Genomic DNA, 25,870 nt, shown 5'->3' with positions numbered 1-25,870 from the left:
CCACTGAATGCATCCGAGGAGACGAATATCTCCGAGTTCCATAGAACGCGAAGGTTCCAGGCGAAGCGACGGAGATTAGCTGCACCCCACGGAGCAATCGATTCTTATCGATAAGTATCGGGGGAAGGCCTCGAGGTTGCTAAGACGCCAGACGACGCCAAGGAGACGGTTATCGGCGCACGGATGTTCCTCAGGTGCCAAAGTACCCTTCATCGTCCAGACCTCGCCGCGGATATAAGTATAAATCGTCTTCGATGGGCGGAATCGATACTCTACTCTGGATAAGAAAATAAAGCACGAGCCTCGAGTCGGTAGATCAAAGTCGAAGCGCAACGAACGTACATATATCTTCGATTTCTCAGCCGCTTCCGTTATTTTTCTGCGCCCCCTATACTTCGACGATCGATCTCCTCCACGAGACGAACGATGAACGTATCGCGGGAATAAATAAACTTGTCGAAATAAGACGTGACCAAAAATTACAATTATAATAATTTTAAATTTCTTAAAAGAAACAACGAATTAAATGTTTTGTTCGTACGTGGGAGAGTGACCTTGAGCGGTCATCGAATTTTGATTTAGCCATGACGCGGTTGCAGGGGCACGTTCGTTCTGGCAAGATCGCATAAAAAGCAATCGAGGCACGATAAAGTCGATCGTCGTCGAAGCGTGCCAGACAATGCTGAAAAATCACCCTTTCCCCGGGCCTGTGCTTGATCTCGGTTCACTCAACGAGAAGAAAGATGGCGACTTTTCCGCCGGCGAGAAAAGAAAAACGATTGACCTGGCGCGCACATAAATTCGAATCTTCAGCCCTTCTTTTCGCGTTAGCTCGATGGCTGCTTTACGAGGTTGAATCGATTCCAATTTGGGTCGGGATATAACGCCATTTGCGGACTTCGCGACAAGCTCTCCTCTTGCTCCAGAAAAATCGCGTCGCCTTTCACATGACTCAAACAGAGAGAGAGAGAGAGAGAGAGAGCGAGAGAAAAGAAATACATTTTTATCCGTCCTCGATCGAGTCGTCGTGCGTGGTGTAGCGATCGCAGAGTGGGTCTTGAATTTCAGAGAAAAATTCATTTGAACTCGAAGGATATTAACAATTTATGCCTCGATATCATTTTAAGTTTTCCATTTTGTTCGTGGCTCTTTAAGCGCGGTACGTCGATTGTTTATTGCGAAATTAGTTCCCAGGCTTCTCGGATTAAAACTTTGTTGTATGTTAAAACTCTGTTGATATAGAAACGTATTTCACCCCTGGCGATATTTTTTTAACTTTCCCATTTTCCTCGCGGAGCCTAAGTACAGCGCCTCGAGTGTTTGCTGAAAAATATAGCCCTGAACGGCGTCTCTATAATGTACCTGTAGGATCGCCGCACCCATTTCCGTGGCGAGCTCGTTCGGAGAGTTTGTCCTAAGGATACAATCAGGCCTTCGACGAAATTAACACTTCCTCCCAACAATATTGTGCCAAACAGTTTTATTTCTATGTATATGCAGTCGGTACTTAACACCTTGATATGAATTAAAATAATTGCTCGCTGCGAAAAAATCATGAAGATCCATTATAGCGTTCGTTCAAAAATATTTATTAATAAACATCAAGTTAGCGTAGAATTTTCATGATATTTAATGTCTAATTGATTGTATAAAAAACGCTTCAACTTCTTTCGTACGTTCAAATTCGAGGTGTCACTGTTTAATTATAAATGTCGAGAAATGTACCGAACGGGGGACCGATTGAAAAGCAAGCGATTCCACGTGCAAAAATAAATTGAAAACGTGGAATAAATTTTCTCTCTGCGAGGTTTCATTTTCGAGAAAATTGATTTTGAAATTGCGTGCGGCACGCGCGCGTTTGACTGACAGTCTCGAAACGTAAATCACGCATGTCTTCGTCCATGTAAACGCCGACAAAACATTGTACGCTACAGATTGATATAAAAATACGAATCTTGGCTCAACCTTTAATCTTAAACGCGTATAAATTCCGTGCAGTTCCTTGAAACGCCTGCTACGGAAATAATACCACGCCTTTGTAACTATACACAGCCGGCGATTAATTCTTCCGAGGGCAATATATTCGGCGAATTTATTTCCCGTGCATTTTCCCGAAAGGGAACTCTCGTTGCCTGGAAAAGGTTAAGAACCCCTGGATTAACGGTTTCGCCGCAAAAAAGAAAATCGCCGCGGCGCTGCTATCGCTGAAAAATGCAGCGATAGTTGCACACCAGGGCGCGCTATAGAATTCCCGTTTACCGTATCAGTGGCAAGGTTTTTGTCTTCCCGAGCAACGCGTTTCTATTTGCGGCGCAGATAAGACGATATTTACATCGGTGATTCTTCACCTCGAGTGAGGTATATATCGACGCTCGAGCTCTCTCTCGTCACGCTCAGAATGCAGCACGGCGCGTCTCGTTGCGTTTTTCAGATGTCGTTTGCTCGCTATTCACTCCGGTCTCGTGCCAAACGGGGTACAGGAGCGGAGGATGGGGGGGAAAGAAAGACAGGCACAAGAAACAAGAACGCTACGTTTTGTTTCCTCTCTTTCTGCCGTAGACTCCCCTTTCCTTCCGCCCTTCAGACTGTTCCACGAGATCCGTTCCGTGCCTCCGGGCGAAAAAACAGTTTACGAACCGTGCAAACGCAGGCTGGGGCAACGAGCAGCGCTCGGAAAGACCGTTTAATCCGAGACTATCGGTTTCGATTGTTTTCTTCGCTGCTTCGCATACGCCGAAACGATCGAATACGTTAACGTTCCATCGCACGATTCGTTTTTTGCTTGCTTCGGGCACGAATTAAGGTCGATTCACATTATGGGTAACGTTGGTGGCACGTCAAAGCAATGGTAGACATTTTTCTCCAGTGTCGAGCGCCCGCGTTCGCATCAGAAGTAGGGTTAGGACTGTTCGAATAGTTCGGATATATTTTAGCCTTCCTTTCGCGCTCGTGACATTACAGCGAACAGAAAGAAGCAAAAAATAAAAAACCTTAGATATACATCTCGCTCGCATCATTGCATCGAGATTGGTAAACAAGTAACGTATGCGAAACGACCCATAATCCTTCGCCGTCTATTGATACTCTCGTTTCGCGGTTAGACCCGTTATTTTTAGATCGAGCTGCATTCGCTTCTCCAGAACATCGCAAACTTTCAACCCTCCTCTCCTTTCCTTTCCTTTCCGCCGAATCAAGCGCAAAGAACCGTGGTTCTTCCATTGAAACTTCGGTTCCGTGGCTCGGTCGTTAAATTCTTATCCAGATAAAAATTTCGAACAACGAATTAGAGATAAATAAGTAATTATGCATCTTACAACGAGCGAATAAAAATTTAATCGTTATTGATCTTGTTGGTCATTTATTATTCGAACAAAATAGTACCCATTGGCGCCACCGAGCGGCGTTTCGAGCTGGCCAAAAATCCGAAATCGCGTCGTTTCTTACGACAACGCGAAATAAGAATACTTCTCTTCGATGGTCGTTGACCCCTTTTCGTCCAACGGACAAGAGGAAGCGCATCGAGAAACGGGAGAGAACTTGGTCACGAAAAAGAAGGAATAAAAAAAGGGGGGGAAAAAAATCAGGAAAGAGGGGTAGAGGGCTCGACGACCACGTGGTATGTTAGGTATCTGTGCCAGTGAAATGTGCAAGTTACGAGAACCCATTAAAACGCACCCGACGAGTCTCTGTGTTGCATTCTCGCGCGTGCCACCGTAGAATTGAGAGCAGCCGCAAGAAACGCCCTTGGACGCCCGCTGAAATTACATTTTCTCTAACGAGGGAAGCAGCCCGCGGTGCCCAGAATGCGCTTATTTCCCTCGAAATGTCTTTCTGGCTTCCACGAATCAAAGATAAGCAAAATTCTTGTCCAGATTAAAATGTCCAACAAAGATAAACGTTTTATCTGGTCTGGGTTAAATATAAATTTCAATTTCAATTACAGGAGAAAATAATATTCCGTACTGAACGAAGAAAAACTTGCCCGTGGAATTGTTCGATCGAATAAACGCTGAGAATAAAAATATTGCCCCATCTCTTTCGATTTATGGCGCGCGTCGTTTCGCGAAATGGATATTTATGGTGTCACTGGACTGTCAAATTTCGTCTGTAAATTCTGAGATTACTCGATATGACACTTGGATCATTTTTGGATGGAGCGGTTAATTATTAAGACTGTTATTAATTAAAAAAAAAATTTGCTTTAGATACTATCTTCCAGAAGTATTCAAACCCTGCAGGAGTTTCACACGCGCCTTAACACATCGTGGTGTATACAGTGTTCCACTTTCAATCGTGATCGATTTAGATCAAATTACCCGCTGGAAATTCTACGGAAATTAATACGTCAGATGGGAGGGCACGGTTGTAAGATAGTATTGAGGTAACGCCGATCTGATATCGCAGAGACTGCAGATAAATAATAAGTCGTCTCGAGTTCTGTTTTACACGTTGTGTGGCAATATCTGCATGTAATAAAAACTCAATTTAACCCTTAACGAGTGATATTGATTTTTAACTCGAAACAAGAACATTATTATTCTCTTGTTTCTAATAATACAATCGAATCGATTGAAAGGAAAGAAACATTTTATCAGTTCTCTCTGTTCAAGGAACGACTATCTACGTCAAATGTTAATATAAGTTTCTTATAACCAAATCAACAACGACGTCTGATAAAGTAACAGAAAGGAGTTCGTTGTTCTGTCAATGATTAAAAAAGATATCTTGTTATTCTTTCTTGCAATACTTAGTAGCGATAATTTTCATTAGGAAAACCTTACCGATCGATTGAAAAATATAAAAATTGTAAATTTTGTTAGAAAAAAAAAAATATCCTTGAAGGAAAGACCTATTGTGATTATAACATATTTATAATCTTTGATATTTCGAATGGCATTATCCTTTAAACAGAACAATGGAAAAAATTCCTTTCCGTTTGATTCTCCGTATTTCTGTTCCTCCAATTACGGACCCAATTTCCTCTTTGTTCGTTCAGCAGAGAATAACGAACATTAACCAGAACGTCGTGCAAGATTACGGGACCACAGTGCACACTCGAGTGCTTTAATTATGGAAACTAGGGGAACATTCGTCTTACGGCTATCAAGAAGGCGATATCGATCGATAAATGCGAGAAATTCGACGACGTGTACGCGCGTTCAACTAAGTACATAATTGTCGGGCTCGCGTGCTTCGTACCGTCAAGAAACTTCAAGTTCTTCTTTCGTTATCACGCAACGCCATTGCATAACATCATTTTGAACATGAATTATAAATGGACTAATCGAGGAATCGCAAAAAAAAAAACAAAAAGAAAATAATATTTGAACTTTCAGAACACTTTATATACAGGATGTTCGGCTACCCCTAGGAAAAATTTTAATAGAAGATTGTAGAGGCCAAAATAAGACGAAAATCAAGAATACCAATTTGTTGATGGAGGCTTTGTTAAAAAGTTATTAACATTTAAAGTTTCGCCTGTTCTGAATTTTTTTCTCGAAAATGCGCAGGATTTCGAGGGTATGTCTATTCACCAAAAATGATTGCAATTGACTCCCACAACTGGAAATAATTTTTTTAGAACGATTTGTAATTTTTTAATTTGGCGAAAAATTTCACACCTTCTCGAATTTTTTTCTAGAAAGTGGATAGGAATTCGGGGGTATGTGTAATGACCAAAAATGATTGTAATTGATCGCCGCAATCGAGAATAATTTTTCCAAAACGATTTGAAATTTTTTTTTTCCGTCGAAAAACTTCACACCTTCTCGAATTTTTTTCTAGAAAGTGGGTAGGAATTCGGGGGTATGTGTAATGACCAAAAATGATTGTAATTGATCCCCGCAATCGAAAATAATTTTTCCAGAACGATTTGAAATTTTTCGTTTCCGTCGAAAAACTTCACACCTTGTCGATTTTTTTTCTCGAAAGTGGGTAGGATTTCGGGGGTATGTGTAATGACCAAAAATGATTGTAATTGACCCCCGCAATCGAAAATAATTTTTCCAGAACGATTTGAAATTTTTTAATTTAATTGTTAATAACTTTTTAACGAAGCCTCAGTCAAGAAATTAATATTCTTGATTTTTGTCTTATTTTGACCTTTACAATCTCCCTACAAACACCCTGTATTTATATTTCTTAAGAACTAATTTATAGATCTTCGTTTTTCAGTACTTTTCAATTGCCAATCGCGAATTGTCAGAAATTAATTTGATGGTAATTATTTAATAATTATTCCAGCTGCAATTATTTTCACTTATACTTTTGAAAAATGTTACTAATTATACGCCCTACGTTATTATAAATTATTAATTTATGTACAGGAAATGTAATTAATTCATAAATATTAAGTACACTGATTAAAATTTCATGTGAAAAATTACTAAATTTCAAACATCGGTCGTTCCACCGATCTCATTTTGCTGCCAACTTCAGCAAGACCATGGAAAAAAGCTATTTCAAAAATCCAAAGCGAGCCCTGCAGTGCGATGGAGAATGCAAAATGCATTACGCGTTCTCTGTACTGGTCGAACAATGAATCTTGAGTGGGTACCGATATAGTTACCTAACCTGCTTTCAATGCGCAAGGCTCGGGTCGCTGCCATATTAATTAAAAGAAAATATCCAGTTCGATAGAATTTGTCTTTGCTTTAGGTACCAGAAACTAATAGAACGAACGAAAGACTAGCAGAACGAATATCTTCCAGAGAGAACTGAATAATGATTTTGTCGAACATCGATCACAATCTATTTGTTCATCCAGTCACTTTTGTCGTCGTCAATCTGAAAAAATCCAAGTTATAAAAATAATCCTTGGAACATAGAGTGGTATTTATCCAATTGAAATCATGAAAATACGTAATTCACCGATATCGCGAACACATTTCCATTCGCAGGTAACTGTTACGAAAAAATGTATGCGCCACGACCATTCGCGACATCAACCATGCAATGTTTGCACAGAACAAACGATACGTACGAGCAAGAACGGGAAATCAGCGTTTCTCTGCGACCGCTTGGACCAACAGGATCTTAAGAATTCCGAAAAACAAAAGCAAAAAAAAGAAACGGGATGTGTATAGTGACACATTCCAATCACGCGTAATGCCTAGCCGCTCCTTTGTTACACGCATTCTTCTTTCGAATGACAGTTATGCAGGATACAAAAAGTTCGCGCATGCGCGACCAGTAGGATTAGACACACTCACCCTGATTGCTTGTCACTGGCACATTTCGAATACAAACGAAAATGTACGTAACCATAGAAGACTATTGAATCCACAAATATACGTATTCTACGTATAAAATAGAAATTAGCGAACAAATAAATAAATATACATCTGCCAAAGCAAATATTATTGATCTGTTCAATAATTAGAGGAAGATGTACCGTTCGTAACGACCGTTAAGCATTCTTCGAAAATCAAACATATTTATGGTTTATAATTTTACATTAAATTTAAATGATTTTCTTTCTCATTGATTCAATCTTTTCATACATTGTTTATTCAAAAAGCTACATCAAAAAATTGGGGATCTTCTTAGGTCTTCTTAATATTTACCGGTTATTATATAATTATTTCCTTTTCTCGTTTGAGAGCTCAGCTTGAAAAACGTTGGATTTAATCTATTCCACATCTGCCATTTGAAATCCGTATCTTCCCCGTGCAAGTATCGAAAACCAGTTCCGACAGAGCAATCGATCTATTCCGCGCAACACTAGGGGAAGGGAGTGCATTCAACTTGCAAAATTACGAAGTACCGCGAACAAAAATATTGGATATTGTGTAATTACGCGGTTGCATGCACCGTGGAAAAAAGTTTTGATAACTTGAAGTCGATTCATCGGTCGAAATATCCTCGATCGTATAACGCGAACGTTCGTTTGTTCGAACTACAACGACGAGCAGATTTCCATTACATCATTTGCTAAGAACAGCATCGTATTATGCACCGAGTACTTGATAATTATTGTTCAACTCCACGGTGCATTATAACGTGACTTTAAACGTTAACAAAAGGAATCACCGCGACAAGCTAGGATAACAAATCATTTACGAGTCGTCGCAGATCCGAAGACAAATAATATAATATGTGACAAGACTAGCCAAAGTCGATATATGTACATTTCACAAACGAATCGAAAAACGGAAGTCAGTCACTGTGTCATCTGTCTGATTTATCACAGAGAAAGAAAGTATTTTCGTTATTCTAGCACGTAAACATGGCTGCGTTTAAAACATTTCCACGTCAAGGGAACAGATCGTTGTAAAACGAATGGCATCGGTGGCATCGATGCGCGAAAGGCCGGGTCGGTTCTCTCGATTAAAATTGTCCAATTTGTATGACCATCGAGAAGGGGGTACGTTCCCCAGGAAACGGGAAAGAGAAAAAGAGGAAGAGTAAGAAAGAGAAGCGAGAGCAGACGGACGGAGAGACCGACAGGCTGGAATGTGGCCGTTAAACCGATCCCACCCAGCCAATCAGCATCCCGCCTGTACCGTCGACGTTAAGACGGTTGTATATACAAGCATTAGCATCGCTCGCAAAGCGTGAGAATAAAAAATAATCGTAGGTCGAGGAAGAAACAGACGGGGCGACAGAGGGTGCTCGTGATAATAACACGGGTCGATATACACCGGGCGTTATTTTCAGGCCCTTGCATTCGCAGGATTCTCGACAACTGCGAACGTGCATGCATATCTCCCGGGGTTGCTCTTTCCAACTCCACCTTTGACCGTCCTCGAACTTTCTGGTACCAAGGAACGTACACGCGACGTGTGTGGAGACGATCGAAGTCGCGCTAAGAATGTTTGTATCAAACCGGTATTGACTAATGTGGCCATTAGCAGGAGGATCCAAGGTTTTAGGCGGATTCCGTGCCGCGGATGCAAACGGCGCACGAGAGCTACCAGAGACGGGATCACCCATACAACCAAGATCGAGCTTACCTTGCCGCTCTTTGCTGCCGGTGAGTTCTCGACGATGTCGTAGATGACGTGCGGCAGACCCGCGGTACCGAGGAGCGAGAACCCGAATCCGGACGAGTCGCCGCGGTTCAGGGTGACCAGCAGCTCCTCAGCCATGTTTCAAGCACATTGATCACCTCACTGTCATTTGACGCACCTTTACGAAACCCGCACACCGTGAACAACGATTATCCGGCGAGCCGTGTTCTCTGTCTCTTTCCCTCCCCTTTTACGACACCGTGTGTGTCACTAGTCAACGTTCCTACGTGCTCTCTCGGCACACGCGAGCACACCATGCACACGGGACGAAACCAGGGGTCCCCTTCGCGAACACTTTTCGCACTGCACCGCGCGATACAACTGCTCTATCTCCTTCCTTCCCCCGTTTTCCCTCTTCTTTCCTGGCCGCCTTTTTACGCCGATGCCGCGAACCTCCTACTTGCTACCACGGCCCGTCAACGATGGGACATAACAGCGATATCAGAAACGATACGCGGAAACGCCACTCCTGCGCTTTTCGTGATACCGCCTCGAAAACGCGCGCACTTCGTACCTGTGCCTGCGCGAACCGCGGCGGCGTCGCGGCAACCGACGACGTATCCTTGCGGACGACGCAGACACCTCCACCCTGCCCGGCGTACACCTCGCGACTGGATGGCGCCACCTACAAGACGTTGTAACGACTGCGGCGACGTTTCACGCTCCCGCCACCAGGGAGCGAACAGCAGCCGATTCTGGCGAATTCTACCGTGGCTTCGAATTTTTTCGAGCAACGGAAGTTGTTCGGATAGAAGACAAACCTAAACAACCCTTACCGACGAATTCAACTTGGCATTTTTCATAATTATTGGCAGGAACATCTATTTTTATTCTTCATTCTCTGTCTGCAAACATCGTTATCAGTCTCTATCAGTGATGGATGGGTCGGTTTTTTTTGCGCGCATGCGCAACCTGCCGATGGAAACAGTAACGTGCATACTTAATGCCATAGAAACCAGATTTGGCGGGCTCCATATATTGCAGCTGTAAGTCAGGCAGGTCGGGTCGATGATTTGTCAAATATAGAATGTTATGAATGAAGCCTTTATAATAGGGAAGATCCTGAAATTCGAGAATGTATGGTTCAATGAAATCAGGAACTTATACTGTTATCATAAATGTTAGAACATTGGATCAAAACGATATCAATCATTCGAGTATTGTAACTTTATGGAAAGAAGTCGTACAAAAGATCTTTCTGAGATTATTTTAAAGGTTGAACCATCTACTTTCGCATCCTTATAATTTTCTAAAGTTATTTTATGTTAGCTGTAGTAGCAATCAAACTAACATTTACAGAAGATATTTTAGTAAAATTAAGTGAGAGTAAATATGATACAGATACCCTTTTCTAGTCGATCAAAGTACTTTACTGATGTCGTTTTAGACGCGCGTGCGTAAAATAATCTGTCCCATTTAACAACACTGGTCGCTGTGCTTCTAAATTCTCACAAACTCTTCACCAATGCAACTACACTAGTCAAAATCTACCGCCAACAAACAGTTAAAAATGAACAATTTAGAAAATATTACTGAAAATACAAAATATCATGCATTACGTTGTTTTTGTTTCAAGAATAATACTACGTATGAAGTAGAATATTTATTCCGGAGGTTGTTACGTACATACTTGCATAATTTAAAAAAAAAAATAGGACAAGTAAGAAATGTCATGCTCGTTGCATCGGTATTATGGTCAAAAATATTATTTAGAAACTATGTCTGGTCAGTGATTCGTTCTTTGAATTAACGAATATTAAATGCAACAGTAAAATAACATATATAAATCAGTAGATTTTATCATAAACAATGATTTTCCAATAATATTCAAGAACATTCTTAACTCTCAATCTTTTTGCCAGCGTTTGAAATAATAATCGTAATCGTTCGAACGTAAAAATGAAAGTGGATACTTTCGAATCTATTTGATTCCTGATTTGACTAGTCCAGTAGTAGTAGCAAGTATGGAGCCAATTGCACACCTTGTTAAAGTATCTGTTCCTAATTATTTGGCTGGATTACCTATTCCAGAATCTATAGGAGGATGGTTTCGATTAGGAGGTGAGAGATTAAACAATATAGTTACTATATATTTAATCGTTGGGCAAAATCACGTTGGATAACTTTAAAGAATACATCCTTAAACATGACACTGCGAATTGCTACGGTATTTGTTCGTTCGCAAGAATTTTCTGAATAATGTAAGGAATACGAGAATTTTATACTTTCATGTAGTGCGAGACTGGATATCCTTAATTCCACCCACCGCGATGTTGGCTGGTCTTGGCTATATGTCTTACAAAGCATTTTGTCCGTTAGCTAGAGGCCCGGTAAGTAAACCTACCTGTTATGCGAATCAAGGACATTAACATAGCATATTACAGTATATTTTACTCTTTCATTCGTTGATTACATAACAGTCGTTATCATCGGGAAATGTACATTTCGTAACTATTTATTTTTTATAGATAAATTATAGATTTGAATTTACGAAATGCCTACAGATATATGTTGCTTTTATTTAAAAACATCCAAATTATTTTTTCTAGCCCTGTGGACGTATTAATCTTACCATAAAAAAGGATGTAAATAAAGTAGTAGATTCCGTTGACATAGAAGATATAACTGAGAAAGCTGTATTTTGTCGTTGTTGGAGATCTAAGAATGTAAGTTCCCCGCTCTTGAGGAAATAAAATTGATAAATATATTGTTGATATTAATAATGATTTTTAATATTTTAGTGGCCGTATTGCGATGGAGCTCATGGACCTCATAACAAAGAAATGAAGGACAATGTGGGCCCTCTTGTAGTCACAAAGAAAGCTTAATGTAAGCCAATGAATGCATGAAGGTCATTGTATGTACTTGCCATTTACAATGTCATCGATAATTTCTACAAACATTTCTGCAACCAACATTGCAGACATGTTATAGAGGTCAGAGATATACAACAAACATGCATGTAGGTAAAAAGAGAAATCTAAAATGAGAGAACTAACTACAGGAAGCAATATATGTATTTGTTACTTGTGCCTATTTTTTAAAATGTGACTTAACAAATTTATAAATAAATAAACTATTACGCAAATTGCTTGGATCGATAACCGCGTAAATTGTAATATGTAGGACATGCGAAATTTGTTTAACTTTTTATATACGTTGTTTTTACAATCGAAATAAGTAATAAAAAATGGGTTATTTGTTCCATCCTGATTAGGTTTCTTAAACTCTCGAATAAAAACCCACTCGCTACAAAAATAATCCACTCGTTTATTTAACTAAGGATATATACATGTTTATCACACGCAATACAAAAAAGGGGACAAAAAATAATAATAATAGTTTACAAAAATTTAATGTATAGTACACAATTTTGTAACTACTCTGAACACTACAAAACAATAACGAATATCATTTGCAATAATTTGAAAGGAGACTGATACACGTATTTGTAGCACCCACACATATTTAAAAACTTTCAATTACTACCCGTAGTACTATGTAATTTATTCAACGATCTGCACGTTATAATTATTACGAAAAAAAAAGAAAATAACAAGGTAACGCTATTTTAAATTCTACAGTAGGAGGAATGAACGACCAACTTGTTGAAAAAACTGGGTTGTATACATATAAAACAATTACATTATAAGAAATGTATAATATTATCCAAATATATTTGGTTTGTTGACTGTTAGACGCAATGCATGTCTTTAGTATCACAGATCAATGAATCTTTAATAGTTACATGGTACCAGCCTGAGCTGTGAGTCATTCGCTTATGTTTCTCTTCTCTGCAGCTTTCTGCTCTTCATTAAATCATAGCTGTAACAATGTAAGATACAATTACATTAATACGCTGTCATTTATTTTTAATTAATATATCGCTTACCTCGAAATGACGTAAATCATTAGTGTCGAATTCTAACTCATTAACAAGTAACTCCCGATGCCCGTACCTATACCTAATGTAAAAGTATCGATTAATGAAACCATTGACTGTCGTGAAACTAGAATTCCAGAATCGTTTAAAATAGTAAGAGTTTACTAGTTCCATGATCCTAAATGATAATAACAAGTTTCTTACTCGATATACCGCCTCCAAACAATCATTGCAATGTACACTATTGCAATTGCTACGGCAAAACTGATCGCAGTAACCAGCGCTATGACACCCGAGGGCATACTTTTATTACGACCATGGTTAGTTGATTTTACTTCTCCAATGATATCATCTGCTAATAGTGGCGCTGCAGAGCTAATCGACGTTTCAGTGCGGTTAGCATCGGGTTTCGAATCATTCTCTGGAATGCAGTGGCGATTATAATATAACCGTTTATGTGATAATCGTTCGCGAATAAAATATCAAATTTTTATACTCGTGTCATTCGTGTTTATGGGATTGTTTATTTCTGTAGATGCAACGTCGTAATGTGTTCTATGAGTGGCCTCCGTGGAATCTAACGGTATTACTTGAAGTTTCTCCGTGCTAACTGAATCGTTTTTATCAGGTGTAATTTTCGACGTTTGAGTTTCCGTGTTGTTCGCTTCAGTCTTGTTGCTTACGGGAATCGTAATTGTTGTCGTAGTTGTAGGTTCTTATTAAAGCACGACAAAAACAACATAATTCATTTATATCTAACTGATTCATTCGCATTTTAGAAAACGCATACCTGTCGTCTTTGGTGGTAAATTTCCTTCTATCGCGTCATCGTTGTCTTTCGGCATGACGTTACAATTAAGCATATTTTCTGTTTCCGTCGTAGAATTACACTTACGGTTGACACTTGTCGAATCATTTAATTTCTCTATATTTTAAATAACAATAAAACGTTCGATACATTCCCATGGTAATAATTTATAATGTCACCGAGACTGATATTACAAAGAATATTGTCTCTTTGTGTTTTAACCGTTAGTCGAGTTAATGGAAGGACAAAGGGTCAAATCGTCGAGAAACTTCATTCAACTCACCATTTTTAACTTCCACAGATTTGGCTATGGGTGCAACTGTATTGTTGTCATTGTTCTTCGAAATAGGAGACGTGTCTGTCACCTTCGTTATAACTTCCGCAGTACTATTATCGTGCCCTGTTTGTGACACTGGGCACACCCTGCCAACTGACGATACAATTTATAAAATAACAATTTTTAAGTCCATAATAGAAATATTAGAATCAAGGAAATAATCGCTCGAATATACATCGCGTAGATATCAAATGTTTATTGCATTTTATGCATTAGACATATTGTGAAATATTAAGAGATTTTTAAAAATATAATTAGATCTTTATTTAAAGAAACGTCGACACTTTCGATTACGTTTACTTTCTTGAAAATTTGTAGTTTGTATTGTTTCCAAGACGCTCAAACGTTATATGGTATATTATCTATTTACGACTCGGGGTATCGCGATTAAGAAAACATTTCATTTTATCCGCGATAATAAATATTTCTATATTTCCGTCTTACCAAATATCGAAACAGTGAAAACGATGATCAAAGACCATTTAACCATCTTCTTTTCGCTCTCCATTCGTCCTATTTCGCGATTGAACTTCAATTACTTCTGTACAAGAATCTTTGTCTCTGGTTTTTATCGGTATCGCTTTAATCGAGTAGCGAAATCGAACCTGAAATCAAGATGCCAATTATCATTTCCAACGCTACCCCCACCACTTGTTTCGTTTATCTGTTATCTTAGATAAACTAGACAAATAATGAATATACTTTTAAATGTACAACTGTCTTACGCAGGGTAATAACAAACTTCGTAAAATAACGGAATAAGGTAGTTATTATTAATTTTTCAACACAATATTCGATCTTAAACAATAAATAAATGATTTACAACAATGCAATGATTGGTATTTATTATTCGTTATTTAAACATTGCTAATTACTATTAATAATAACATGTATTATGAATAAAAATAATGCATAATGTAGGCTAATAATAAAACTAATGTATTTCATTTCAATGATTGTTTAAATGAAGATTTTCATTTAACGTCGAGGTCGAATTCAGTACACGGTTAATGACTCGTTAATGGCATCAATATTTAAGATTAGTTTCATAAAAACAAGAAAACCATGAGATATGCTCGAACCCATTGCTACTTTCAAACGAATGCTATTGAATTTAAAACATTCAAGCAATGCCGCCAAAGACAAGGATTCAGAGGTTAGGAATCTTTCCCACTCTATTTCCGTTGCCATGGCACAAGGACGCTACTTAATGTTGCGTCACGTATGCGCGCGCATCGCAGAAACAATATGGCTCGTAAAAAGGAGGGAAAACCGCACGAGGGGTTCCTCCACCTGTGGACAACATCGTTCCAAATCAGCATTTTACGGAAGATCAAAATCTAACCACTCTAAGTACTGCAATTATTCCCACGATTATCAAGAGAACAATTTACATCGTCAAGAAAAGTGTTCGAATGTGTTTTATCGATACAGTGACTGACGAGAGATCATCCAGGTTGATTTTTTCGTTGACTCGATTGTACTGGTATCGATATCCGAGACACCCACCTGAATATCCGGGTACCCGTGTGATGCACAGCTACATGATATCGGATATGACCCCAGTAGATCGAGTAAAGGTCGAGCCACGGGTTAAACCAAAGTATCAAATTTAATTCCCCGAGGCCCTAAACTACTTTTATTCGTCGGACAATAAAATTCTCGTAATTACAACTAATTAAAGACTCCATCTGGTCATAGTCAACATGCCCAGTGTTCCATAGAACCTATCTGCCGTGTAAAAAAAGAAATTGAGTATACAGCTGTACCAATTGAGCTATTTAAACTATCAACGGATTTCTTTTCTTCTTAAAATGGTCCATACATGATAGAGGGTCACTAGAGGTTTGCCCGCGGGTTTCATGGTACCTATATGCAACGTATATATTCGAAAATATATGTGGTATTTAAAAAAAAGAATATGAAAAGATTTTAATACGACCCTCTGTCAGGTTGTGATTAAGAAGCCCTAACCTATATGCTATCATACTTTCGTATTCGCACGTGAAGTTCTCAAAAAAAAATTCGTCTCGAATTTCCAAAATTCACTTCCACGTACAGGCATTCTTCTTGACGTTTCTAAAAGGTGAATGGTTCTGTAAAATTCTATTTTGCATGAAAACAAATTGTGTCCTATTCAATGTAGAACGTGGAAAGCGTCTTATTGTAACGTAAGTAGATGCACGGCAGTAGAATCTGAATGTACGCGAACAAACCAGCTGTAGCAGTTATTCGTTTGAACTTTGTATGCGATACAGTACACGCGTCACCGGCAGGGAAAAGCTTTTGCAATACGTTCGAAAATCTAACACGAAGATCCAAATTCTGCCACGACTCAGCTTCCTAATTTAGAACACGAATATATATATATCACGTGTCTCTTTTCTGTTATTAATCATAATGTCGTACTCTTGCAGATATAAAGGTTAGGATGTTATAAATGCCTTAACTACTTCAGGCCTGACGTGCATCGCAATGCACGCGAACTTTAAAATTACTTTTCAAATACGAAGTAATTGATTCCATAAAATAATGATATCGAACGTTCGGGTAATAACATTTGATATCAGATTCTATTCGTGATGTTTATTTGCGAAATATTTGAAACTATAATTGAAATCATCTATTCGTTATTCGAAATGTTTATCTGGACAACAATTTTCCACGTCTCTGGTTAATTTGATCGAAACCTTGTTGATATATGTTGTGTAAGCAGTATTGCACAATATTGCCCGTTTCCCGCGTAATTTTGCATTGTTCGCGTCTATGAAATGGTTCATTCGCAAACTACGAAACAACGCGAACGACAGTTCTGTATCGAGTGTATAAAGTTACACGGAGACGTGTGCTTGTTCTGCGAAAAATTAACGCCAAAGATTACACGAAATGCGAGGAAGATGTATGTAACACCCTCTCGACAAAATACTGCGAAAGACGTGTTCCGGTAAACAAGAAAGATACAAACCGAGAAGGAAAATTGAAATTATTGTCTCAATAATATTGTTTGAATAATATTAATCGTGTAAAATGTACCCAATTTTGAAAGGTAGGTTTATATACTTTTGGATAATTGTATCGAAATGTGCATTCTTTTCATGTCGATTAGCAATGAAAAGGTCGTTTTCGATCACCGACGATCGACGTGAAGGCGAATGTGCACGTAAATGGAACGATCGTTTCTGATTTCGGGCACAATTCCGCATTGTCGTTGCGGAAATCGTACAAGAAGCAGTACGTGCCAGATTTCTACGCAAGGTTACATAAATCTCCTTCCCTGGTATTATTGCTTGCTAACATTTTTACGGTATTACGTCTAAGACATGCTAACGAGTAGATCGTACGGGAAGCGAGGAAGACTGGTTGGGTTATCCGCGAAGATTCGACGACGAAGAAGCGATTCGTTATTTAAATGTTATTCGTTTACAGGTTGGTAAAAAAAGAATCTAATCACCGCGTTACCAAACACATTCATTATTGCGGTAACATGACGTGAGGAAAATATGTATACATATCATTAGAAAAGTATTAATGACAGTTATATTCAAAAAGGAATTTAAAATTAGTTGGATTTCGTAACAAAGTTTTACGTTCTCCGTAGAATGAACATATCTCTTTATCGAACGTAAAAAAAACCGATATTACACGTTTAGTTTCTACGTGCCTTCCTGTTCGACGTTCCTTTCACGGTAGATACATTCGATACTTTATCAACAAGGGACTATAGATTACCATACTTATGTTCGTAGTAGGTCTACGAAGATACCAATAATTACGATATTCAATTATCGCGTCATGCTTTATCGTATGTGTTGTGTGGATAGAATGGATAACAGAGAACAGTATTTTTAACGAAGTCACGTTTCAACAAAACCTTAACTTATTGATCGCAATCGTTGCATCGATTCTAATAACATTGATCGCGAGAAAAAACGTTTAATCTATGATAAAGAGGATTAACTCGTTTCTCGGTGTATGTGTAATACACGGTCTAGTAGTGCATACCTTCGTCAAACGTGAAAGTAGAATGTTCCACTTTTTCCCTATTTGCAATCGTTTGGCGAAGAATCGCTATGCCTTTGAAAGAGGGACGAGGGAAGAATGGCAGGTATTAACAACTCGTAGAACAACCGACACTCAATTTTCTCACACGCGATGTCACGGATCGACCACGATTACACCGATATTCCAAGTAGTTACAGCATCCCACGATCAATTGCATTACAATGACTCGTTTTATTCCATCCGAGAAGAGAGAAAATGCTCGTACACAGTTTATTCCCCACTTGCCGTTCACTTTTTAATTCCCGATCGCGTTTTACGCGCTACTTCGGAAAACTACTGTGGAAAATTCAAAGTACGTGCACCTAGGCACACGTTCAAGTACACCAAGCGATAGCACAATTATTGCAGTAATATTACCTCGACGAATGGTCACTTTAAAAGAAATTCGAACCACGTATCGAACTTTCGAATTTCTCGCGAATGAATCTTCGGGATCGCGTTGTTGTCGAACGTGCCACTAAAAATTACACCATCGCTATCGAGATACCATTTATTCTATAGTCACCTTTAATGACGTACGAAATGCATCTGTCTTTTGTTTTTAGTGGAACGGATACTTTTTAACGTACGGATGACACGTGGTGAACGAATAAATTTTTAATAATGTCTATCGATCGATGTACGCGTTATCGTTTCATTTTGTCCCGTCAGGCAAGTATCGTACACGTTGACAATTTCAAGCGATGGATATTCGTGCCAAGTTAGCCCGTACCGTTACTTGTTTCTTCCCTCGTGAGCAACAGCATACTGCACGTTCTACGCGCCAGGATAGCTAGGTATATTGTAGTAACAAGCAACGAAGAGAGGGGTAGGAAAACACGCGGCATTGTGCAAAGACGTCTCGGACTACAGAAAAGGCATACCGAAAGCGATTCATTGGTAGCTAGTTATCAGTTAAATACAATTAAGAATTATTTGTATAAGTGTATTGTTTTAAGTGATAAGGAACAAAACAATCGCATAAAAGTAAGGTTAGCTCTGACTTTCGAGACGAATTTCTACCGAAGACGAACGTGGTTGAACCCAGAAATAATACTGGTTGAATAAAAATTAGAATTTGAGTTACAGAATAATATTACATCCTGCATCGAACGCAACAGAAAACAACCGAGTGTAAATATTCAATGAAATAAACGATTCGAATAAATTGTTTTTTTAACACGTGTTTACCGATGTATTATAGGTTTCCTTTTCCTCCTCGCCTTTACATATAGCAGTCAGTGTTATTCTTGCTTGTAACTAAGGAATTTGTTAGCCTTTACAAGTTCATACGTTACGTTCGTTTTACACATAATCTGTTTTTGCACGTGTACCATAAAACAAAACAATACTTGGATATTATTTAGATGTACGATTTGTATATGATGTTTATATCTTCGGTTATATAAGTGCACAGTAATTCTGTAAATTTATTTCCTTATCACTCTATTATATAATATCTATTCTTGCACTTTGATTATTGTTCTCTTTGGCCTCTTCATCTGCGTTTCTTTTACGTTTCTCGACGCTTTTCTTTGTTTATACTTACAATTTCGAAATTGAGAATAAAATCAACAAATAGTCTATATACAATACGTCTCGAGGGTAAAGTGGAAAAATGACTCGTGGTTGGTTCATGTTTCAACGTTGTATGGGGATAGAAGTAACGTAGTAATGCGAAACCGAAAACTACGACGTTAGGCATGACAGATCGTACATTTTACATGAACCGTACTGAAAAGGTTAATTGGCTATGATTTTTCGTTACGTAATTATTGAATTTCCAATGAATGTACGGCTATTAGGATAATCACACGTTGACTTTTACCCATATTAAAGTGTGTATCGTTCGTACGTGGTCTCGGAATAGATTCGCGTATGCTGAAATTCCCACTGCACAGGCTGTGTCTGATCAATATCTGACGGTAAAAACTGGTAACAACGAGATTAAAGGCAACATTACAGTAAGAATCGTAAGCCTACGTCACAAAGCGTTTCACCCATGGGATTTTATATGTCATCGGATAAACTCGTAAGTAGTTTAAGGCTATCCAGGCCCAGGGATGGGCAAAATTATTATCTAGATAAAATGTAGAGTAACGAATGAAAGACAAACAACTATCAATGCGTCACTAGCTCGATAAAAATTATAAGTATGCTCATAATTGAACTTCTTATTTTTATCTGAAATAAAGTATTATTTAAAATTAAATTTTGATCGTTTTTTTGGAAAACTCTGAACCTACCGTATATTTACATTCATGGTAATTGCTTTAGTTCCGGCTACGCTCTCATCATCTGCACGATGATTAATCCATTCCGGAATCGACGATCATCCAAGACTAAATTGCGAGACTTTTACGTGGAATGGAAAAGCACTGGTACGACGCCAATCTGAAATTTTTTGTTACGGTTAGAATAATGCTAAAAATTAGCAGAATCAAAAATGAAGATGCCGCTTTTATTCCGTAAAAATTCGATCGCGAGAATTTGGAAAGAGTTTGATTTCTAGCACGTATGAAACGAAAGTAAATTCATAATTTCTGTAGTGCAGAGATAAAAAAAAAAATATCGCGCGAAAGTAGAGCAGGTTATAAGAAAAACATTTATGGAATAAAATGCAATAACGAGCTTAAATGATGGTTAACTGACAGCGATTAAACTGTATATTATTCTCGATTGTACGCACGTAAGAAGAGACCATTTTTTTGGCCTTCAGGTTATCTACCATTAAGTTGTCTGCTGTCTTTTTATGTCTGGCGAAGTATTCGAGGTAAAGGCGTACATAAGTATTAAATAAAAGTCAATACGTCACCGATCGAGAGAATCGATACATAAATTTAATTTTCCAATCACGTCAAGCTTTTGTGTCAACAAAAATAGACAACATTTGGAAATGCAAAGTTAAATCTGATTAACTTCGTTATTATATACTGTAAAATTCATAAAAAATATTTTAAACGCAGATGATTTTTCATTTCTAAGATTTTCAGAAATGGTATTTTCCTTATTATTTCGGTTAGCGAACGTAGTTGCATTATATGATATGCAAATGAATCTGAATCGAGCTGCGACACCTTTCTCTTTTTCTTATTCCAAGCATGTGTCGCGCAAGATTCATGTGGCATGTTAAAATTAAATATTTTTGGTTCAGTCTGTATCACGGGATGAAATCATAGCGTTAATATCGGTTAGAAACGTCGGCGATTCTTTCGTTCTCGCCTCGTGTTTTTAGCACGATATAATTGTTACGGTAACGTTGCAGCGAATGTTGAACTCCCCCCCCAAAAAAAAGATGTGGTCTCGGTTCGACGAATTGCAGAAATAATTCTGTTCGGAATTCTGTAAAGAAACGTACTCCGTAAATACGTACTTTGTTGTTTAAACGGTGACGAATTAATTGCATTAATAAAACGCGTAAGTAATTTTATTCCATATCGACTAAAACCACGGTACAATCAACGCGATGCAAGGCTACACAATTCAAACATTGTTGATAATGTAATCTGAATATTATTGTACAATTAATGTCAAGTACGTTCGAATGCAACTTCTCACGAATTGTATTCAAAATAAATTTTATTGGCGCTGTTATAGTAAATCTCGATAACAGTGTCCAGAAAATTTCAAGGTTAAGAAATCTACAACGTGAGATTACATTCGACCAACGAAATGTAATAATTAGTTATATTACAAACAATGTTTATTTATGATTCTATTTGACAAAATGCATCAACGGTTGAACGAGGAAAAAAATTGGTTAAGAAACGGGACGTGGAGTTCTGCGAGAGTAGATGAGTATGCACAAAGAGAATGCTTATATGTAGCGTGATTTACGCTCGCTCTGTAAGCGCTGAAACGAAGAACAAATAAGCTGCCACGTAAAAATAGATTGACCCTGCCGTCGATAAAACCCTGGAAAGCGCGAAACCCTTCAACGCAGGTAATTCGATATACGCAAGGAGAAGTGAATGGCGGGAAGCATTCTCACGAGCTACTCGCATTGTACCTACAATGGGCTCTCTTTAGAACTCCATATCCTGCGTTTGAATAATTTTTTTTTTTCTTGTAAATGATCTTGTACGATTATGCTCTCGCCGGTGAATAATCGCATTCAGTAAACGCTCTTGAAGAAAGTACAATGGCGTTTCTCGCAAAATACAGATTCCTTATTAAGTAATCGAATAATAATAAATTATGACAAAATCTAAATGTTAAATTATTTCATAATTTATTTCTTTCTTTACGAAATATAAATTTGTTTACTAACATGTGCTTATGTAATGTATGCACGGAATTAGGCGGGCATTATAATAAATTATTACTTATCTTGATATGTTTTAAATTAACGAAGATTTACATGCTTTAACCTAAAACTTGAATGTTGCATGCAAAATTATGAAATGAAATTACTGATGAGACTGAATGGATTATCGATACGTACAAAGTATTGCACATTTTTAGAGAAAGAACAAGTTCGTTCTCACGAACGATGTACATATGTATAAGCACGTGATTATATGAAGTACAAGTACATAAAACTTGTATCAGGTACCTACTAGTACAAATGTTTTACATTGTTATTAATACACTACCACGGTACAATGTGAAAATACAGCATTGTAACGAAAATTACAATGAAGCATCATCGCATAAGCTGATATATTGTTAATATATCAATTTCAGTATACTAGTATATTTCATAGAAAGCTCTGTATATTAATTACGACTAGCACAGTCAATGCAATTTGTTGACTTTTCAGTTACGACCTTACACGATGAAGCGACTTTATTTAATAGTGCGATTACAATTAATACTAATTGAGAATGTCGCTGATATCTACAATTGAATATTGTACATACTCTATGTTAACAGCGCAATGAACACCTTTGTTTTCCTCGAAAAACATAGAACTTTATAGACAGATTTCACATACCACTAAGATTCACAAAGATTTTGGTTGATCTTGTACATTTATTTTCGGGCTTAAATGGTATCGAGTTACTTTAAGAGTTACGAAAAAGTAACAGAATATATTTGTACCTCGCTATTTTAGACGAACATGTCGTTATGTAAATCATATTCAGGCAGATTTATTTTTATTAGAAAAAAACTGGTGTATCTAGTTAAATTATATGAACAGAAATATGTACATTGTAGATGAATAATTGGATCATGAAAGACACCAAACAGTTTGTTACCTTTTATGATACAGAAGATAATGCTTCGTTATTTTCAGTCAATATAATCTGTAATTATTAATTAATTAAATAAAATTTGTAGAACTACATAAAAACTTTTACTTGCCATTTGTTATAATTTACTATAATTATGGAATATTTAAATATTCAATTATTTTTTACATTTAGTAAATTTGTTTTTACTGAAAACCTAAATATAATTTTAAATGCACAATTTCACTTTAAATATATTAAAGATTTCTTAAATGCTTTATCATAAAAATATTGAAAGCTTTGCAAATGTTAAATTGCAATATTCCCTCTAGATTCTCGTATTATGTAAGCAAAAGTATTTTCAATTCTTTACTGTTTACACATAATGTCACGTGTGTGAAAGTTAAATATATAACTTGTTATATAAAGTATGTATATTACATCTAAAAGATGTCATTTTCTTCTTAAATCCACTACTTCTATAGCTGCTGTTACATCCATTTTACAATGTTTTGCTTCCTGAAAATAAATATTTCTCAACAAGAATAGTACGAGTATTAACATGCACGCAATATATTTTTTTATAACAATTACCATGTACAATGGTGGTTTTGTTGGGTGAGGATGAAATCCTGATTCTCTACAATTAGCGATAAAATCTAACCCGTATTCCGGAGTTAAAATGAAAAATCCTGTCCTGAACGAAGTAAAGAAATATTTTTAAAGCGCAAAGGCAACGCGTAAAACAGTTTGAAACTTATTTTTTTTTTACTTACTCGTCGTACTTAGGTGCACAAACAATGGCAATTGCTTCAGCCATCATAAGTTGATACGCGCAATGCGTATGAAGATCAACACTAGACAGAAATGCAGTCTGTGTAGGATGTGTCTGTGAAGTACAATTATTTCTTCTATTTGCAAATTTTCCGTATTTAGTTTTTTAATTTATATCATAACAGAAAAGAATGAACTTTATTTATTACTCACGAGAGAACTCTACTATCGGGATGAGCGCTTCTTGGACTGAAATGGAGTGCAAATCATAGTTGTATAAAAACGGTTGAATGTTGTGTCTTACTATTCTAGAATTCTTACAGAATGCACTCGATCTCATCCAAAAGCGCTCAGTCCGTTCGTAAAGTTCCCGTGTCGGAAGAGAATTGCGACATGATCAAGAGAATTATGTCTGACGCTGATTACACGTTTTAAAAATATTTTCCCCACCCCATTTTAATCAATAAAAGTAAAAGATAACATACATGTATCCAACCAAGGGTAATCAAGTTGTGTTGATCCTGATAGTCAAAAATATCTTCCTCGTTGTGTGTCACGCAAGAATCTGGGGATCCAGTTTGTTCAGGTATTAACAAGTGAGTGACTACTAATTTATGTCTCTCTATTTTGCCAGCTAGGATACCACAAGTCTCTTTATTGTTCATAGTATTACCAAAAGCTACCATAAGAAAGTTGTGCATTAATTTGGTTGGCAATACTATGTCTCTTAAGGTAAGATTATCACTCATAAGCACAGAAGGTTTTGTTGAACGATCTATGGTAGGAGTCCTTCTGAAAGAAAGGTCTTTTATTTAATAGGTTTGTAAATACTATACGAAATAAATGTATTTTCGGACGATACTTACTTCTCTTTAGATGTCTGTGCAGCTATATCAGTAGATAGGCTTATCAATGGTTTCTGAGCTATACTAGGAACTTTTTTAAGTTTGCTTTCCTCAGGAGATGTTACGACAGTACTCATAGCAGCCTTTGCTGCTCTAACAGCTGCTAATGCAGCTTGTTTGTTCTTCCTCTCTTCCTCTTCTCTTAACCTAAGCAAACATTGGGTGCAGATTAATCAAACTGTTCACCACTGATATGACCTATCTATTTCTAGAATTCTAGGCATTATATGTACTTTTCCAATTCCTCCTGTTTTAGTTTCTCCTTTTCGATCTTCTCCCTTTCTTTTGCATCCTCTAAATATTTTTCAAAGTCTGCTTGATATTGTTCTAATAATTGTTTCTTTAGTTCCTCAGCCTTGGGGATTATTTTACGTAAAGTTTGTTGATTTTGTTCCTTGTCTTTTGACGGCACCATATGAAATTGGGGATGATCCCTTATTTTTTCCACAAAAATCCTGTAACAAGACACTTACTGAAGGAATAATATTTCAATAAATATAACGAATCGCCTATTTTGTCAAATATTACTAATATACCGTACGTTATAAATTTCACATATAAAATATATGCATGTTCAAGATCATTGTCTTTCATGTACATGTCTGCCATTCTAATCATCTCCACACCAGATCTGTAATATCTGAAAAGCATAAAAGAAGCTAATAATATAAGAACTACACGTTGATACATTAAATCTGAAGTATAGCAAGGTATCAATAAAGTCTGATACCTTTGTGGTGGAATGTTACGGTCCATTTCCACATTGGAGCCTTGGTCTGAAAGAGCTTTTAATCGGGCTCGTGGATCCGACATGCCAATATCTTTCGAGGAAAGATGTTTGATAGTTTTGGTCTCTGACTTCTCCTTGTTCATTTAAAAATCTTAGGTTATGTTTTACGAGTATATTTAATTTCGGTTACATTCACGAACATCCGT

General features: G+C 37.3%; 4 protein-coding genes across 9 annotated transcripts in view; 1 reads left to right on the top strand and 3 right to left on the bottom strand.

Moving 5' to 3' along the window:
• LOC122405219 (PH and SEC7 domain-containing protein) overlaps window positions 1–9,610 on the bottom strand; it is a 53,425-nt gene extending 43,815 nt beyond the window's left edge. For both annotated transcript variants that reach the window (XM_043409782.1, XM_043409783.1), the window contains exon 1: window positions 8,955–9,610. In XM_043409782.1, the coding sequence (XP_043265717.1) occupies window positions 8,955–9,089 (135 nt within the window). In that variant the 5' untranslated portion in view covers window positions 9,090–9,610. The remainder of the gene's footprint in view (window positions 1–8,954) is intronic.
• A 1,359-nt stretch (window positions 9,611–10,969) lies between these two features.
• On the top strand, window positions 10,970–12,262 carry LOC122394906 (CDGSH iron-sulfur domain-containing protein 2 homolog). 2 transcript variants are annotated; one of them, XM_043392117.1, is made up of 4 exons: window positions 10,970–11,072; window positions 11,247–11,341; window positions 11,561–11,677; window positions 11,753–12,262. In XM_043392117.1, exons 1-4 carry the CDS (start codon window positions 10,976–10,978, stop codon window positions 11,837–11,839), a joined length of 396 nt encoding a protein of 131 aa, XP_043248052.1. In that variant the 5' UTR covers window positions 10,970–10,975; the 3' UTR covers window positions 11,840–12,262. The 2 variants fall into 2 exon arrangements, with proteins under 2 accessions (XP_043248052.1, XP_043248051.1); XM_043392116.1 differs by having other exon boundaries at window positions 11,247–11,375; window positions 11,571–11,677; window positions 11,753–11,849.
• Window positions 12,263–12,616: 354 nt separating this feature from the next.
• LOC122394904 (hybrid signal transduction histidine kinase A-like) lies at window positions 12,617–18,836 on the bottom strand. 3 transcript variants are annotated; one of them, XM_043392113.1, is made up of 8 exons: window positions 18,042–18,836; window positions 14,484–14,644; window positions 13,986–14,132; window positions 13,685–13,819; window positions 13,391–13,609; window positions 13,099–13,315; window positions 12,904–12,976; window positions 12,617–12,836 (listed from the first exon to the last, which is right to left on the bottom strand). In XM_043392113.1, the coding sequence occupies exons 2-8, from the start codon at window positions 14,545–14,547 to the stop codon at window positions 12,831–12,833; spliced, it is 861 nt and encodes a 286-aa protein (XP_043248048.1). In that variant the 5' UTR covers window positions 14,548–14,644; window positions 18,042–18,836; the 3' UTR covers window positions 12,617–12,830. The 3 variants fall into 3 exon arrangements, with proteins under 3 accessions (XP_043248048.1, XP_043248049.1, XP_043248050.1); XM_043392114.1 differs by having other exon boundaries at window positions 18,607–18,836; XM_043392115.1 differs by having other exon boundaries at window positions 18,814–18,832.
• Window positions 18,837–23,584: 4,748 nt separating this feature from the next.
• Window positions 23,585–25,835, bottom strand: LOC122394900 (STAM-binding protein-like A). 2 transcript variants are annotated; one of them, XM_043392104.1, is made up of 8 exons: window positions 25,665–25,835; window positions 25,476–25,574; window positions 25,168–25,389; window positions 24,896–25,081; window positions 24,515–24,821; window positions 24,032–24,144; window positions 23,850–23,952; window positions 23,585–23,774 (listed from the first exon to the last, which is right to left on the bottom strand). In XM_043392104.1, exons 1-8 carry the CDS (start codon window positions 25,805–25,807, stop codon window positions 23,709–23,711), a joined length of 1,239 nt encoding a protein of 412 aa, XP_043248039.1. In that variant the 5' UTR covers window positions 25,808–25,835; the 3' UTR covers window positions 23,585–23,708. The 2 variants fall into 2 exon arrangements, with proteins under 2 accessions (XP_043248039.1, XP_043248040.1); XM_043392105.1 differs by having other exon boundaries at window positions 24,515–24,818.
• Between the last annotated feature and the right edge of the window lie 35 nt (window positions 25,836–25,870).

The sequence above is a fragment of the Colletes gigas genome, unplaced genomic scaffold, assembly GCF_013123115.1.
Source record: "Colletes gigas isolate AHSC1104 unplaced genomic scaffold, ASM1312311v1 Colletes_gigas_Sc00004, whole genome shotgun sequence".
Taxonomy (NCBI): domain Eukaryota; kingdom Metazoa; phylum Arthropoda; class Insecta; order Hymenoptera; family Colletidae; genus Colletes; species Colletes gigas.
The sequence above is the reverse complement of the archived record's forward strand: the minus strand, read 5'-3'. Positions and strand labels throughout refer to the sequence as shown.

Bases quoted from the DNA above. Each gene is read 5' to 3' on its own strand.
- LOC122394906 (XM_043392116.1), top strand. From the start codon at position 10,976: ATGGAGCCAATTGCACACCTTGTTAAAGTATCTGTTCCTAATTATTTG. The intron at 11,376-11,570 runs ATTAACATAGCA...AGCCCTGTGGAC, and splicing joins CTGTTATGCGAATCAAGGAC to GTATTAATCTTACCATAAAA. The intron at 11,678-11,752 runs GTAAGTTCCCCG...TTAATATTTTAG, and splicing joins GTTGTTGGAGATCTAAGAAT to TGGCCGTATTGCGATGGAGC.
- LOC122394904 (XM_043392113.1), bottom strand. From the start codon at position 14,547: ATGGAGAGCGAAAAGAAGATGGTTAAATGGTCTTTGATCATCGTTTTC. The intron at 14,133-14,483 runs GTAAGACGGAAA...TTGTATCGTCAG, and splicing joins TTTCACTGTTTCGATATTTG to TTGGCAGGGTGTGCCCAGTG. The intron at 13,610-13,684 runs GTATGCGTTTTC...TGCTTTAATAAG, and splicing joins TTTACCACCAAAGACGACAG to AACCTACAACTACGACAACA.
- LOC122394900 (XM_043392104.1), bottom strand. From the start codon at position 25,807: ATGAACAAGGAGAAGTCAGAGACCAAAACTATCAAACATCTTTCCTCG. The intron at 25,082-25,167 runs GTACATATAATG...ATGTTTGCTTAG, and splicing joins AAACAGGAGGAATTGGAAAA to GTTAAGAGAAGAGGAAGAGA. The intron at 23,953-24,031 runs GTAAGTAAAAAA...TACTTCGTTCAG, and splicing joins TGTGCACCTAAGTACGACGA to GACAGGATTTTTCATTTTAA.